Genomic DNA, 17,963 nt, shown 5'->3' on the forward strand with positions numbered 1-17,963 from the left:
AGATCCTTTATTGTATAGGATTGTTTTGGCTATCCTGGGTTTTTTGTTTTTCCATATAAAGTTGATTATTGTCCTCTCCATATCTGTGAAGAATTTTGATGGGATCTTGATGGGGATTGCATTGAATCTATAAATTGCCTTAGGTAGAATTGCCATTATTACTATGTTGATCCTCCCAATCCAACCCCGCAACAGACAAAGGTCTGATCTCCAAAATATATAGAGAACTCAAGAAACTAGACTTTAAAATGCTAATTAACCCAATTAAAAAATGGGGCACTGAACTGAACAGAGAATTCTCAACAGAAGAACTTCAAATGGCCAAAAGATACTTAAGGTCGTGCTCAACTTCCTTAGCAATCAGGGAAATGCAAATCAAAACAACTTTGAGATACCATCTTACACCTGTCAGAATGGCTATAGTCAAAAACACCAAGGATAGCCTTTGCTGGAGAGGCTGTGGAGGAAGGGGTACCCTCATCCATTGCTGGTGGGAATGCAATCTTGTGCAACCACTGTGGAAGTCAGTGTTTCGGTTTCTCAGGAAATTCGGGATCAACCTACCCCTGGACCCAGCAATACCACTCTTGGAAATTTACCCAAGAGATGCTCTATCACATGTCAAAAGCATTTGTTCAACTATGTTCATAGCAGTATTATTTGTAATAGCCAGAACCTGGAAACAACCTAGATGCCCTTCAATGGAAGAATGGATGAAGAAAGTATGGAATATATACACACTTGAGTACTACGCTGCAGTAAAAAACAATGACTTCTCGAATTTTGCATGCAAATGGATGGAAATAGAAAACACTATCCTGAGTGAGGTATCCCAGACCCAAAAAGAAGAACATGGGATGTACTCACTCATAATTGGTTTCTAGCCATAAATAGGGGTCACAGAATCTACAATTGGCGAACCTAAAGAAGCTAAGTAAGAAGGTGAACACAAGGAAAAACATATCGTTATCCTCTTGGATAAGGGAAGTTGACAAAATTGCCGGGGAGAAAAGTGGGATCTTGGGGGTGAGGTGGGAAAGGGGTAAGGGGAGATGGGGAGAGAAAAGGTAGAAGGGAAGGAGGGGGGACTTGGGGAAATAGGAGGATCGGGATAAAGGAAGGTTGGATAGGGGAGCACGGAACCACAATTCTTAGTTAAGGGACCCACTTTAGGGTGGGCAGGAGAATTGACCCTAGAGGGGCTCCCAGGTGCCCAAGCGGAGGCCCCCAGTTAGTTCCTTGGGCAGCTGAGGATAGGGAACCTGAAATGACCCCATCCTAGCGCAATACTGACGAATATCTTGCATATCATCTTAGAACTTTCATCTGGCGATGGATGGAGATAGAGACAGAGACCCACACTGGAGCACTGGACTGAGCTCCCAAGGTCCCAATGAGGAGCAGAAGGAGGGAGAACATGAGCAAAGAAGTCGGGACCACGAGGGGTGCACCCACCCACTGAGACAGTGGAGCTGATCTACTGGGAGCTCACCAAGGCCAGCTGGACTATTACCAAAAAAAGCATGGGATAAAACTGAACTCTCTGATCATGACGAACAATGAGGGCTGATGAGACGCCAAGGACAATGGCACGCAGTTTTGATCCTACGCAATCTGCTGGCTTGGTGGGAGCCTAGCCAGTTTGGATGTTCACCTTCCTAGATATGGACGGAGGGGGGAGGACCTAGGACTTACCACAGGGCAGGGAACCCTGACTGCTCTTTGGACTGGAGAGGGAGGGGGAGAGGAGTGGGAGGAAGGGGAGAGGGGTGGGATGAGGGGGAGAATAGTGGGAGGAGGGGGAGAAGAGTGGGAGGAGGGGGATGGAAAGGGGAGGCTGGGAGGAGGTGGAAATTTGTTTTTTTTTCTTTATTCTTCTTTTATCAATAAAAAAAAAGAAAAAAAAAGAAAAAAAATGTTGCCTTATCGTAAAGTGACATTATAGATACTAAAACAAAAACAAAGAACCTCAAAACTTATTTTGTAATAGCACTGAAAAGGGAATTCATTTTTAATCATTAGTTGTGGGAATATTCAAAGAATTGAGGTCTTGATAAATGGCTTTGGTTATTGTTTGCTTTGTCTGGTGTCTTTTGCTTTATTTTGCTGTTTGTTTTGTTTCATTTTAATTTTGTACAGGGTCTCATGTAACTCATGGCAGCCTTAAACTCATCATATTGATCATACGACTTTGAAATTCTCATCCTTCTACCTCTGTTTCTCAAGTTTTAGGATTATAGTTTTTTATCTACATTCGCTCTGTTTCTTGTATTGCTGGTGATTAAACTTGGGGCTTCATGCATGCTAAGACAACCACTCTACCAACAAAGGTATCTACAGTATGAAGAAATTTTTACAAGTCAAAACTGAGGAAGAGCCACCAGTTAATATAAAATTCTGACTAAAGGGATTAACTGCAGAATTACCTCAGGCTTAAGTAGAACTAATAGTTTATTGACAGGTGTCACTGGACAATACTTTATGTAAAAGGCTGCGGTAGTTTCTCTGTGGGTTGTGGTCTTGACAAAGTCTTTCTTGATTGTGTCCATTAGCAAATCATGTATAAGGACTCTTCCTTAACAATCACCTTGTTTCAATTTCTTTGTGTTGTTAATGTTGGAGGAAACATATCTGCTTTGATTTTCACAACTTTCATGTTGGTTTTATGAAGAACAGCAGGGACACATTCTACTGCTTATCAGTATGCTTCAGGGGCAGTAAAAGCACTTCACATTAAACAGAAGAGGTCAGTCCCAGTGGATACCTTCAGGAAGCACTTCTACATTTAAGTCTCAAGGAAAATTGCAAATAAAGGGGCAGAAATATCACAAGAACCGGGGAATCGGGACTTGTGATGAGATTGTGCCTCAAGTAACATCACAACCTTTATCTTTAACGTCTTTTTATCATTACTGCCCAAGATAAGCTGAAAAAATACTACAATTCTATAATAAAAGAGGTCAAAGTAGATGGGAAAAGTGTATGAGACCTCAGCCTATACAAACATAAATATATATTTTGTATATATATACAAAAATGGTTAAATCTGGGAATGCTATAGTCATAACCCCCCATCCAGGAAGGAATACACGAATTAGTTGCTTAGTTACCAAATGTGAAAAATATGCATATACTTAATCATAAACAGTCAGGTAAGATATTACTGGTATATACATGTGTGTATGTGTGTGTACACACACACACACACACACACACACACACATATATATATATATATATATATATATATATATATATATATATATATGCATGCAATAAACATTGAAGAACAACAAAATCAGGGAATTGATGGAGAACATGGATAGTTATATGTAAGCATTCTGAGGTTGTTACAAGTATAACAAAAGTATAATAGGGCACAGTTGATATATGTACTTTGTAGAAGCAATTATAACAACAGATTTATTATATGAAAGATTAGGAGCATATTTAAGTCTATAATTACTTTATTTATAAAAATGATTTTCATATACAATAATGTTTCTCTAGAAAACTGCATGCAGAATTCAAAATAAATTACTTTTAGAACTGTATAATATGAAAACTGTATTTAAAAAGCAAAGCTTATGATGAAAATCAAAAGAATATTTAAAATTATTTTAACACACACAGTTTCTATATAAACTACTAATATGTAATTTGTTTGTTGGTGTGTCTATGAAAACATAACATTATGCACCTTAAGTATATATAATGAAATGAATTTAAAAATAAAGACAAACTGAACCATCTAAAATCAGTCATGTGCCTGATTCATAGGTATTGTAGGGGTTGATCATAAAGTATCAAAAGAGAGTGAGAAAGAAGAAAAATATCTCTGTTGGCATTTCTAGGTGTGGAGATAATTGTCTACATAAGCATGTGAAATTTAAAACTACAGATATGTTTTATCCCTTGTTCAGCCAACTATTACAATTATTCATGTGGGTCCATATATTATGAATGCAGCTTTATTTATATGGACTTGTTTTCCTGCAACAAATGTATATGGAGATCAGAAGACAGCTGAGTGAGTGGTTTCTATCCTTCTACCCTGTGGATCCCTAGGATTAACTCAAGTCATCAGACTTGGCAACAAGTGACATTAATTGCTAAGGTATCACATTGCCCATGTTATTTATCTTAGCTTGAAACTTGTCATGCACATACAAAATATTAACTCATATTTAAAATATTTATAAAATTAAAAATCAATTTTCTTTATTATTGAGCTCTTGGATTCAATTCAAGGGAAGCTAGAGGCTATGAATCCCCAAGGAATCAGAATGCCAAACGTTATCCAATTTCATGTTCCTGTTGATTGTGGAAAATGGGAATCTTTCCAAGGCAGACATGACTCTTGTCAGTGTATATAAGCCATATTGAAAGGAAACAACTCAGTGACATCGGTCAGAGTAGAAACACTGTTTAAATGTTTCAGATTCTAGGAAAACATCATTCAAAAGGGAAGAGCTGTTTAATAAAGTGATTGTTGTAGCGTGAGTACATCACAAAATGATTGTTCAGCTTTAAATTGTCAACACAATTATTAATGTAAGCTTTGTTTGTTTATATGCTTTTGTTTTAGTAGCACATTGTTTTAAATCATTCACAAGTTAATCATGTTTTTGTAATTTTTAATTGCTGTACTTGACAAAAAAAGACTATAGTTTTTCCTTCCAAATAGTCCTTGAGACATTTGAAAACATCTAATGATCACTTTGTGTAAACTTTAAAAGTTCCAAATTTTCCTCACACAGAAAAACGTTGTACATACAAACCACCAAACTTACACTAATGTTAACCGATAACTTTTAAATTTTAGATTCTCCAGTTCCTCATGAAACAAACAATACCTTAGGAAAGTAGTTAGTAGTAATTGGAGTGAAATTAGGGGGACAGATATCAGCAGAATCATAATTCACTAAGACTTCACAAAATTTTTGAAAAAGATGTGTGAAAATGGCATTGGTATTCAACAAGAAATATACTCAATTTTGAACACAATTAATTAATTCCATATAAATCTATTTTTGCTGCTTAAATTTTTCATTTTTTCTTATTTGTACTTGCATTTAAGTAGCAAAGTACCTTGTTTTAAAAATGTCATTAATTTTCTTGGACTTCTCAGAATTGAAATTCATATAATTTGTTTTATAATCTGGAAGTGTTTTTGGGAATTTGAAATCAAACAGACCTCATTTTCAATATAGATTTACTTCTACATAGAGTTTATTGACCTAGGACATCAATAAACATGATTATTATTACAACATAATGTTTTAAGTCCTTAACAGAAAATCAAAAATATTTCCTAATTTATGAACATTTTAACCTTCCAATTTCAAACGTAAAAATAGCATGAAGATGTACAGATATTAAATTAGTTAAAAAAAATACTATTGAGAAAAAAAGGAAAAATAAAACAGAAAAGGTAGAGAGGCAGAGAAAGCAACAATCATGAACAAATTATTAAAACTATTATATGAAGTATCATGTTTTAGAGTTGAAGGGCTGTAAGTATATGACAATAAATAATATTCTAAAGACCTAGTGATATATGATTGTTCAGAGGTACACTCAAACGGATGAGTCCAAAGTTCAAGGAAAGTCATAAAACTGAAAACATGTTTTTGACACATAAATTATCAATTTATTTGATGAACTATTTTTCTCACAAATTTTAATACACTGGATTTGATTCCGCCTATAGAAATAGACAAAATAGACTTTATGTCTAGAAATTTTCTGTTTATGTTTACAATTCATGAATGGCTTATCATTCTGGTATTAAGACAATCAAATGAAAAGGCTGTAAATATGGCTCAGATAAGAATTGTAGAACATTACCTCTTATCTGATGTAATAAATAACAAAAAGATTTATTTTAGGGTTTAAAATATAAGCAGAGTCATTGCTACTGGTATTTTTAGATTATCTACTCATTTTTAACCCCATGAATATTATCTTTGTGATATATAGAATTTTCCTATATTTAAGAAAATTTTTTTTGATAAGAAGAATATACTAAGATGAAATAGTTATGATAAATATTACTGAATACAATGCTGATACAGTTTGTATTCTTTGCTTCTTATTTGACTAAGAAAAATAAGTTATTGTTTCTGTTACAGCAATGCTTTTTTAGACTTCATCTCTTTCAATACATTGGAGCACAGAAAATAAATGGAAGAAGTAAACCATTCTATGGTTACTGAATTTATTTTCCAAGGACTTTGTACTTCAAGGGAACTACAGATCTTCCTCCTGCTGCCATTTTCCACCCTCTACCTGATGACTGTGGTAGGAAACATCTTTGTGGTCATATTAATCATCTCTGATCATCATCTTCATTCTCCCATGTACTTTCTGTTAGCCAATCTTTCATTTATTGACTTATGCATTTCCTCAGTTACTACCCCCAAACTGATCATAGACCTTGTTAAAGAAAATAAAATAATTTCCTATAGAGGTTGCATGAGCCAGATCCTGTTTGTGCATTTCTTTGTTGGGGATGAGATGGTTCTTCTTGTAACAATGGCCTATGACCGCTATGTGGCCATCTGTAGGCCACTCCACTACACCAGCATCATGGACAGACAGAAGTGCATCTGGCTGGTTGTGATATCATGGATCATTGGATTTGTGCATGGCATTAGTCAACTGATCCTGATTTTGGAGCTACCTTTTTGTGGACCTAGAGTGATAGACAGCTTTTTCTGTGATATTCCTTTGGTGATAAAATTAGCCTGCATCAATACTGATACTCTGGGAATTATGATAAATGCTGACAGTGGCGTTGTTGCAACAGCTTGCTTTATTTTGTTGCTGATATCTTACACTTACATTCTAATAACTGTTCAGCTTCACTCTAAAGATGGTTCATCAAAGGCACTCTCTACCTGCACCTCCCATATCATAGTGGTTGTGCTATTATTTGTGCCTATCATTTTCATCTATCTGTCGCCTGTCAGCATCACATGGCTGGACAAGTTCCTTGCTGTATTTTACTCAGTCATAACACCTCTCCTGAATCCAGCCATTTATACACTGAGAAATAAAGATATTAAGAAAGCCATAAAAAAGATGATAAATCGCATGTGAGTTCTGGAACAATTTTTGATATCTTCTCTAATCAGCAAATCCATTGAATACTCATGATATTATGTACAATTTAGTGTAAATTTAATTGTATAATAACATGTTCTAGGAATTTATAATTTGCAATTAGTATATGGTTAATAAGATAACCATTTGAAAATATATTTGAAATTGTAATACTTACAGTTTAACACTTAGAATGAGTTCTATAAAATATACTTGTATATATTAAAGATTAGAAGATATGTTGCAAAAATAACAATCACATTAACTCAAAGCTGTGTTTCTTAAATTGTTAACTTTTTTATTTATTTAACTTTAGTAAGATTGTTATTAGCAACATTCTCTTTGAATTGCTTATCAATTGTATCATATTTTAAAATATGAGCTTATATGTTAATCCTAACTCTCTTTATAACAGAAGATATTAAACACATTCGTGAAATTGCATCCACTTAGAACTCTAAATTCTAAAAATATCAAATTGTAATGTTAGTCGTCTCATATTGTTATATCTCTTTTACTTTTTAAGTCTTAACTATTGATACAAATTCAGAATATTTTTATTTATGTTCTACTAAGTACTTTCTATTTATTGTTCTTTAAAAACAATCTGTTTATAATATTTGAATATACTTTTCTCAGTTTACAAATTATTTTCATGATCATGATTTTATATTATTTAATGAAGTAACATAACTGTTGAGGCCAGTTAGGTAATCATTAAACACTTGATAATATGATATTCATTATAATTCATACTATATATCATTTGATGTAATACTTCCTTTACTGAATAAACTGTATGTAACCATGTTTACAAGAGCTGGGAGGCTAGTTCATTTCTAAACAGATATGAATTCAAACTTTTTGCCAACCTTTCTTAAGCTGATGGTTAAAATCCACCAGTATGTATATTCTAATAAGTTAAAGAGGTTGTCATACATAAATTATCTAAAATACAAAACAAATATCTGTATCATGTTCTCCTGAAATCATATGATTACAGGTAAGGATGGCTAATATGTGACCACATATTTTAACGTGTATATATGTGTAGGTTCCGGTATCTTTTTCAGAACAAATTATCTCCAGTATATTTATAGATTTAACTCTCAACTGTACAGTCACCCTTTTTTTATTAATTATGTTTTATGACAATATCTGCAATAAGATGATTACATCTGATATAGTCTGTGCCCTCTTATTGTTTCCCACCCTTACTATCCCTTTCTACATTCACAAAATATCACACTCACACAACACACATACACAAACAGAACTCCATTCACATATTTTTGTTTTGCTTTTTGATCCATTGCTATGATCCATAGCCATCTGTGTGTCCAGTGATTGCACTATCCCTGGGGCACTAGGATCTCATCAGTGGGTCTCAACTGAAAAAAAATGCCTGGCTCTGTCCCAGAATCCCCAGTGGCTCACAGTTTAGCACAGAGGTGTAGAAGTACATATGTACTCTCTGATCTTTGATTGATTGCTAACGATATTTTTTTGTGTGGTGCACAGAGTAGGCAACTTTGGGATCATGACTGCAATGGCTGTCCCATGCCTACATGATTACATCTCACAGTTCCTGCATTCTTTCTTACCCTATCCTTTTTCTTTTTCAAGATTATTTTATAAGTTATTTTAAACCTAGAGACACCTTGTGCTCACATGCTCAGAGTCACATTAAGACAACAGAACACTATAAGGACTCCTTGCTAAACTATATAATTAAACTATAAAATGACCTCTTACTTCCTGTATAGTTTTTAAGAATATAAATTTCATTTAAATTTTAGCAATTCAGTGACAGAATTCTATGTAATCTGTATTTTAAGAAGCATAAACTTTCGTAGGTGGAACAGTATCGTATTATAACAGAAAAAGTACTGGCATAGAACAATTGTTATAGAAACAGCATTAATAACCATATAGAAGAATAAATAATTCCATAAAATTTCCCTTTATTTTTATTAATAGTAATTTTTAATAATGTGGAATGGTTACATATTTAAGAGCCAGAAATAAGGTGATTCAACCATTAAGTTTGCATTCCTGAATTCCCTTGCCTTCTTTATGATGTAAGGAATGGTCTTTTACAGTGATTGATTAAGAATATGCTTTTATACTATACCTGTGCAAGAACAAGGAAAGGAAAATTTTGACTTTACAGTGTCAAATAATAATATTCAATTCCTAAAGGGTATCAGTAGAAAGTTATTCCACAAGGAATATTAAACAACTCAATACTGTATCCACATTTTGTACAACAGTTAGTAGAAATAATTTACAAACAATTTCCTCAATCTAAAATTTATCATTATATGGATAATTTCACAATGGCTGATGCAGGGACAGATACATTAGGAAACATGATTGATGAAGAGAATTTGTTCTTGCTGTGGGTTACAAATTCCTCCTGAAAAAATACAAAAAGGGGATTCTATCAATTGTATCTAGTATATCAGATAGTTTGACAGAATTTGACCACAGAAACTACAAATCTAGAGAGATCTATTACAACCTCTTTTTCTATTTATATATTTGCATCACAACTGCAGTTTCTCTTCCTCCTCCTTTCTCATTCCCTCCCAACCTTCCATCTAGGCTTTTAGGTCCATTCCTACTATTTCTGCTTAGGAACAATCATTCTTCCCTCTGGTATCAACAAAAAATATAGTATCAACTGTGGTAAGACTACTCTCATTTTTCAATTGGGTTATTTAGAATTTTAATATCTAGTTTCTTGAGTTCTATATATATTTTGGAAATCAGACCTTTGTCTGATGTGGGATTGGTGAAGATCTTCTCCCATTCAATTGGCTTACTTTTTGTATTAGTGACTTTGTTCTTTGCTTTCAGGAGGTCCATTTATTCATTGTTGTTCTTATTGTCTTTGCTAAGAGGTATGCGTAGGAAGTGGTCTCCTGTATCCATGCATTTCAGGATACTTCCCACTTTCTCTTCTATCAGGATCAGTGTGGTTGGATTTACATTGAGGTCTTTAATCCATTTGGACTTGAATTTTGTGCATAGTGATAGATATGGATTTATTTTCATTCTTCAGTTCAGGTTGAAATCCAGTCATGCCAGCACCATTTGTTAAAGATGCTTTTTTTTTCTTCCATTTTATAACTTTAGCTCCTTTGTCAAAAATCATATGTCCATAAGTTTGTGGATTAATATCCAGGTCTTTGATTCAATTCCATTCGTCAACGTCTCTGTTTTTATGCCAATACCAAGCTGTTTTCATTACTGTATCTCTGTAATAGAATTTGATGTCAGGGATGGTAATGCCTCCATAAGTTCCTTTATTGTATAGGATTATTTTAGCTATCCTGGGTTTTTTGTTTTTCCGTATAAAGTTGATTATTGTTTTCTCAAGGTCTCTGAAGAATTTTGTTAGGATTTTGATGGGTAGGATACTAAACTGAACAGAGAACTCTCAACAGAAGAAGTTCAAATGGCCAAAAGATATTTAAAGTCATGTTCTACTTCCTTAGCAATAAGGGAAATGCAAATCAAAACAACTTTGAGATACTATATTACCTGTCAGAATGGCTAAAATTAAAAAAAAAAAAAACAATGATAACCTATGATGGAGAAGATGTGGAGTAAGGGGAACATTCATCCATTTCTGGTTGGAATGCAACTTGTGCAACCACTTTGGAAATCAGTGTGGTGGTTTCTCAGGAAATTGGGATAAACCTACCTCAAGATCCACCAATACCACTCTTTGGAATATACCCAAGAGATGCCCAATCATACTACAAAAGCATTTGTTCAACTATGTTCATAGCAGCATTATTTGTATTAGCTAGAATTTGGAAACAACCTAGATATACCTCAATGGAGAAGGGATGAAGAAAGTGTGGCACATATACACATTAGAGTACTACTCAGCTGTAAAAACAATGACATCTTGAATTTTGCATGCAAATGGTTGGAAATAGAAAACACTATCCTGAGTGAAATAACCCAGACCCAAAAAGAGGAATATTGTATATACTCACTCATTAGTGGTCTCTAGCCATAAACAAAAGACATTGAGCTTATAGTTCATGATCCTAGAGAAGCTAAATAATAAGGTAAACCCAAAGAAAAACATATATAGATCCTCCTGGAAATTGGAAGCAGACAAGATCACTAGGCAAAAGTTGGGAGCATTGGGGTGGGAATGAGGTAAGAAAAGGGGACAGGAGGATAGAGAAGGGAGAAGGGGAGGATTGGGGAGATTTTGGGGGAATGTGACTGTTGAGATGGATTAAGGGAGGATATAGGAGCAAGGAAGAAGATAATTAAGAAAGCCATTTTAGGGTTGTCAAGAGTCTTGGCTCTAAAGAGGTTCCCAGGAGTCCATGGAGATGTCCCAAGCTAGGTCTCTGGGCAGTAGAAGAGAGGGTGCCTGGACTGAATTAGTCCCATAGTCATACTGATGAAAATCTCGAATATCACTATAGAACCTTCATCAGGCAATGGATGGAAATAGAGACAGAGAACCACATGGGAGCAGTGGACTGAAATCCCAAGGTTCAGTTGAAGAACAGAAGGAGGGAGAAGATGAAAAAGGAAGTTAGGACCTTGAGGGGTGCGTCCACCCAGTGAGACAGTGTGTCTGATCTAATGGGAACTCACCAAAGAAAGCTGGACTGGGACTGGACTATCATGTTATCAAACCGGACTCTCTGAATGCAGCTGACAATGGGTGCTGACTGAGAAGCCAATGTTAATGGCACTGGGATTTGTCTCTACTGCATGTACTGGTTTTTTTGGGATCCTAGTCTGTTTGGATGCAACCTTCCTTGCTCTTGGACTTCCCACAGGGCAGGGTACCCTGCCTTATCTTAGGACTGCAGGGGGTGGGGGAACAGTGAGTGGGGGAGCAAGATGCAATGGGAAAAGGGGAGGAAGTGGAAATTTTGAATGGTATTATTTATAAAGCAATATTTAAAAAAAAAAACAAGAAAAGAAAGACTATTCTCCTCTCAATGTATTTAGGCTTGGGATGGCAATACAGAATGAGGAATGGGTTCCCAGGAGCCAGTAAAGCATAAGAGACAGTCCCTGATCCCGTTATTAGGAGTCACATCAATATACCAATCTACACAACTGTCACCTATCTGTGAAGGGCTTAGCTAGGTCCCATGCAAGCACTCAAGTTGTTGGTTCAGAATCTATGAGTTTCTATGAGTTAGATTAATTTTTGTGGATTTTCTTACAATTCTTAACCCCTCTGGTTCCTATAACCCTTTCTCCCTCTCTTCAGCATAAATCCCTGAGCTAAGCCTTATGTTTGTCTGTAGGTCTTTGTTTCTCTTCCTATAAGTTACTGGATGTAGGCTGTCTGATAAAAATTTGGATAGTTGCCAATCTGATCTCAGGAGATGGCAAGCTCAGATTACATATCCTCTATTGATGGGAGTCTTACTGTGGGTTACCTTTACAGATGTATAGCAGTTTCCCTTGCATCAGGGTTCTACCTGTCACTGAAAAGCACCCCTTTCTACTCATCTCTTTCAACTTCCCTCCACTCACTCCTCAACTGGCTCTCTCAAGTTTTTGTCAGGATCTGAATTTTTCCACCCAGGAGATCTCCTCTTTCCCTTCTCTGTGAGATCAATGTGTTCCCTATTGGGTCCTCCTAGTGACTTTGCCTGTGACTCTGTGAATTGTTGCATAGTTATCTTTTTCTTCACAACTGATAGCCCATAATAAATTAAAATGAAACAAAACAAACCAACATAAAAATAAAAGATAACAGACAAACTAAACAATAACAAAAGCAATTTATTCTGACCTCAGTTCTTTGAATATTCCTACAACTAAGGATTAAACATGAATTCCCTCTGCAGTGTTATTTCAAAATAAGTATTATGTTCTTTGAGGAGTATTTTTACTAGTTTTGGTATAGATAGATAGATAGATAGATAGATAGATAGATAGATAGATAGATAGATAGATAGTCACTTTATGGTAATGCAATATTTTAAGAACAAAGTTAGCTAACATATATTTTTTGCCATTTAATTTTGTAAAGGGTCTCATATAACCCACTGCAGCCTCAAACTCATCATATCGCTGATACAATTTTGAAATTATCATCCTCCTACCTCTGTGTCTCTAGTGTTAGGATTCTGGTTTTTGTCTCCACATTCACTCTGTTTCCTGTATTGCTGGTGACTAAATTTGGGGCTTCATGCATTCTAAGACAACCACTCTACCAACCAAGGTATCTTCAGTATGAAGAAAATTTCAAAAGTCAAAACTGAGGAAGAGCCATCATTTAACATAAAACAATAACTCTGACTAAAGGCATTAACTACAGAATCACGCCAGGTTGAAGTGGAATTAATATTTTTTTGGCAGGTGTCACTGCAGAGGTACTTTATGTAAAAGGCTGCAGTAGCATCTCTGTGGGTTGTAGTTTTAACAGAGTCTTTCTTGATGTTTTCCATTAGCAAATAATGTATAAGAATTCTTCCTTTACATCTCCTTGTTTCATTATCTTTGTGTTGTTAATGCTTGAGGAAGCATATATGCTTTGATTCTCTCAACTTTCATATTGGTTTTGTAAAGAAGAGCAGGGGCACATTTTATTCCTTATCGGTATGCTGCATGGGCAGCAAAAGCACTCCACATTAAATACAAGAGGCCAGGTAGTCTATAAAGTACTAAAGTACTACCACACCTAACTCAGTCTTACACACACACACACACACACACACACACACACACACACACACACACATATATATATATATAAAATCATATTTGTATATATATAAATACAAATGGGCAAATATGGGAGTGATAGGGACATAAACACCTTCCAGGAAAGAGTACACCAGTTGGTTGCTCAGTAACCAAATATGGAAAATCATGCATACACATAGCATTAAACAGAGAGGGAAGATATTATTGGAGATTATAATTGTATATATGCATGCATGTATGTATTATACATATGCTTGCAATAGCAATTAATGAACAAATAAGTCAGGGAATTGAAGAAGATCATGAATGGATATATGTAAGGCTTCTGAGATTATTACAAGTATAACAAAAGTATAAGAGATTGCAGTTAATAAATGTACTTTGGAGAAGTAACTATAGCAACAGATTTATTATATGAAATATTAGAAACATATTTAAGTCCATAATTACTTCATTTATAAAATTGCTTTACATATACAATAATGTTTCTCTGGAAAAATGCATGCACAGTTCAAAATAAATTACTTTTAAAATTGTATAAAATGAAAACTATATTTAATGAAGCAAAAGCTTGTGATGAAAAGTCAAAAGAAGTTTTGAAATTATTTTAACACATACACTTTCTATATAAACTACTAATATGTAATTTCTCTGTAGGTGTGTCTATCAAAATAACTATATTCACTTTAGGTATATATAATGAAATGTATTTGAAAATAAAGACAAACTGAACAACCTAAAATAAGTTCATGTGCCTGATTCATAGGTGTGGTAAGCATTGGTCATAAAGTATCAAAGAGAGTGAGAAAGAATAAGTAAATCTATGGGGATTTCTAGGTGTAGAGATAATTGTCTAAATAAGCATGTGAACTTTAGGACTACAGATGATATGTTTTATTCCTATTTCAACCAAATTATTCATGTGGCTCCGTGTATTATGACTGCAGCTGTATTTATATATACTTGTTCTCCTGCAACATATGTATGGAGATCAGAACATAGCTGAGTTAGTAGTTTCTATCCTTCCACCCTATGGATCCCTAGGATTAACTCAAGTCATCAGATTTGGCAACAAATGACATTCACTGCTAAGGTATCACATTACCCATGTTATTTATCTTAGCTTGTAACTTGTCATAGAACATACAAAATATTAACTCATAATGACAAAATATTTATAAAGTTAAAGAATCAATTTTCTTTATTTTTTAGCTCTTGGAATCAATTCAAGAGAAGCTGAAGTCTATGAATCCCCAAGGACTATGAAAGCAAAAGGCTTTCCAATTTCATGGTTCTATTTAATGTGGAGAATAGGAATCTTTCCAAGGCAGACATGACTCTTGTCAGTGTATATAAGCCACACTGAAAGGAAACAACTCAGTGACATTGGTGATAGTAGAAACAATGATTAAGAGTTTCAGATTCTAGGGAAACATCATTCAAAAGGGAAGATCTGTTTAATAAAGTGATTGTTGTAGCGTGAGTACATCACAAAATGACTGTTGTGTTTTAAATTGCCATCACAATTACTCATTTAATCTTTGCTTGTTTATATGCTTTTGTTTTAGTAGCACATTGTTTTAAATCCTTCACAAGTTACAATGAGTCTTGCATGTGTAATTTTTAATTGTTGTGCTTGATAAAAATACTGCAGGTTTCTCTTCCAACTAGTCCTTGAGACATCAGAAAAGATAAAGAAATTTTATATGCTCACATCTATTGATCACTTAGGGTAAACTTTAGAAGTTCCAAATTTCCAAATACAGAAAAATTTGTACTCACAGGCCACTAAACTTACTCTAATGTTGTCCGATTAACTTTTGAAGTTTAGATTCTCTAGTTTCTCAAGATACAGACAATATCTTAGAAAATTAGTTATTAGAAATTGAGTGCAATTAGGGTAACACAAATTAAAGGAATCATAATTTACTAAGAATTCACAAAATTTTTTAAAAAGATGTGTAAAAAATATTGATATTCAGCAAGAAATATGCTCAATTTTGAACACAATAAAATTAATTCTATATAATTCTGACCATTTTTTCTACTGAAATTAATCATTTTTTTCCTTATTTGTATTTGTATTTAAATAGCAAAGTCTCTTGTTTTACAAATGTCATTAATTTTATTGGACTTCTCAAAATTGAAATTCCTATCATTTGTTTGATAATTAAAAGTAATGTTGGGGATTCAAAATCAGACCGACCTCATTTTTCACTACAGTATCACTTCTGCCTGCAGTTTATTGGCCCAGAAAATTATTATTACCATATGATATTTTAAGTTCTTAACAAGAAACTCACAAAATATCCCCTAATTTGTTAACATTTACCCTTCCCATTTTAAGCCTAAAAATAGTATGAAAATTTACAGACATTAAAATTAGGAAAGAAAACTTATGAGAAAGCTTTAAATCAGACAGTCAATAAAAGAAACCAGAAAAGTGGAGAGATGAAACAGAAAGGTAGAGATGCAGAGAAAAAAACATTCATGAACAAATATTTCAAACTGTTGTATGAAGTATCATGATTTATAGTTGAAAGGCTGTATGCATATGACCTAGTAATACATGATTGTTCAGAGATATACTACAATGGATAAGTCCAAAGCTCAAATGCTGAAAACATGTGTTCAGCAGGTGGATTGTCAATTTATTTGATGAACTATTTTTTCACAAATTTTAATGTTCTGGATTTGATTCTGCCTATAGACATAGTCAAAATTGACTTTATACCTGGAAAGTTTCTGTTTATGTTAAAAATTTGTGAAATGGATTGGGAGTTGGGTCCCAGTCCTCCCGGCGCCCGGGCGGGCTCCACTGCCTTTGTTTCTGTGGCCTGCCTGCACCAAGGAGGGTAGGCGCTTTGTTTGCGAGCTGCCCAACCAGCATGGAGGCCTGATCTCTCGGCCCCAGGAGAACCAGCGTTGGGGTGAGTTTCTGGCCCGCAGCGCCAGCCAGGGACGGGGATCTCGAGGGTCCCCTGGCCTCCTGTCTTTCTTGGGCTCTCTGCAGGACCTCTATTCCCTGGTTACTGCCTCTTTCTCCTGGCCCACCCAGCTTCCGTCCAGAGCCCTCCCCACTTGCCCCCCCCCTGCCCTCTTTTGGCGCGTGGCATTGGGAGCTGGGTCCCAGTCCTCCCGGCGCCCGGGGGGGCTCCACTGCCTTTGTTTCTGTGGCCTGCCTGCACCAAGGAGGGTAGGCGCTTTGTTTGCGAGCTGCCCATCCAGCATGGAGGCCTGATCTCTCGGCCCCAGGAGAACCAGCGTTGGGGTGAGTTTCTGGCCCACGGCGCCAGCCAGGGACGGGGATCTCGGGGGTCCCCTGGCCTCCTGTCTTTCTTGGGCTCTCTGCAGGACCTCTATTCCCTGGTTACTGCCTTTTTCTTCCTGGCCCACCCAGCTTCCGTCTAGAGCCCTCCCCACTTGGGCCCCCCGCCCTCTTTTGGCGCGAGGCATTGGGAGCTGGGTCCCAGTCCTCCCGGAGCCCGGGGGGGCTCCACTGCCTTTGTTTCTGTGGCCTGCCTGCACCAAGGAGGGTAGGCGCTTTGTTTGCGAGCTGCCCAACCAGCACGGAGGCCTGATCTCTCGGCCCCAGGAGAACCAGCGTTGGGGTGAGTTTCTGGCCCACGGCGCCAGCCAGGGACAGGGATCTTGAGGGTCCCCTGGCCTCCTGTCTTTCTTGGGCTCTCTGCAGGACCTCTATTCCCTGGTTACTGCCTCTTTCTTCCTGGCCCACCCAGCTTCCGTCCAGAGCCCTCCCCACTTGGGCCCCCCGCCCTCTTTTGGCGCGAGGCATTGGGAGTTGGGTCCCAGTCCTCCCGGCGCCCGGGGGGGCTCCACTGCCTTTGTTTCTGTGGCCTGCCTGCACCAAGGAGGGTAGGCGCTTTGTTTGCGAGCTGCCCAACCAGCACAGAGGCCTGATCTCTCGGCCCCAGGAGAACCAGCGTTGGGGTGAGTTTCTGGCCCGCGGTGCCAGCCAGGGACGGGGATCTCGGGGGTCCCCTGGCCTCCTGTCTTTCTTGGGCTCTCTGCAGGACCTCTATTCCCTGGTTACTGCCTCTTTCTTCCTGGCCCACCCAGCTTCCGTCCAGAGCCCTCCCCACTTGGGCCCCCCGCCCTCTTTTGGCGCGAGGCATTGGGAG

General features: G+C 36.6%; 1 protein-coding gene across 1 annotated transcript; it reads left to right on the forward strand.

The window, feature by feature from the left end:
• Positions 1–6,186: 6,186 nt before the first annotated feature.
• On the forward strand, positions 6,187–7,104 carry LOC142844937 (olfactory receptor 4K3-like). Its single transcript, XM_075963713.1, has one exon. The coding sequence runs from the start codon at positions 6,187–6,189 to the stop codon at positions 7,102–7,104; it is 918 nt and encodes a 305-aa protein (XP_075819828.1).
• Positions 7,105–17,963: the final 10,859 nt, after the last annotated feature.

This window comes from Microtus pennsylvanicus, chromosome 2, assembly GCF_037038515.1.
Source record: "Microtus pennsylvanicus isolate mMicPen1 chromosome 2, mMicPen1.hap1, whole genome shotgun sequence".
Classification (NCBI taxonomy): Eukaryota; Metazoa; Chordata; class Mammalia; order Rodentia; family Cricetidae; genus Microtus; species Microtus pennsylvanicus.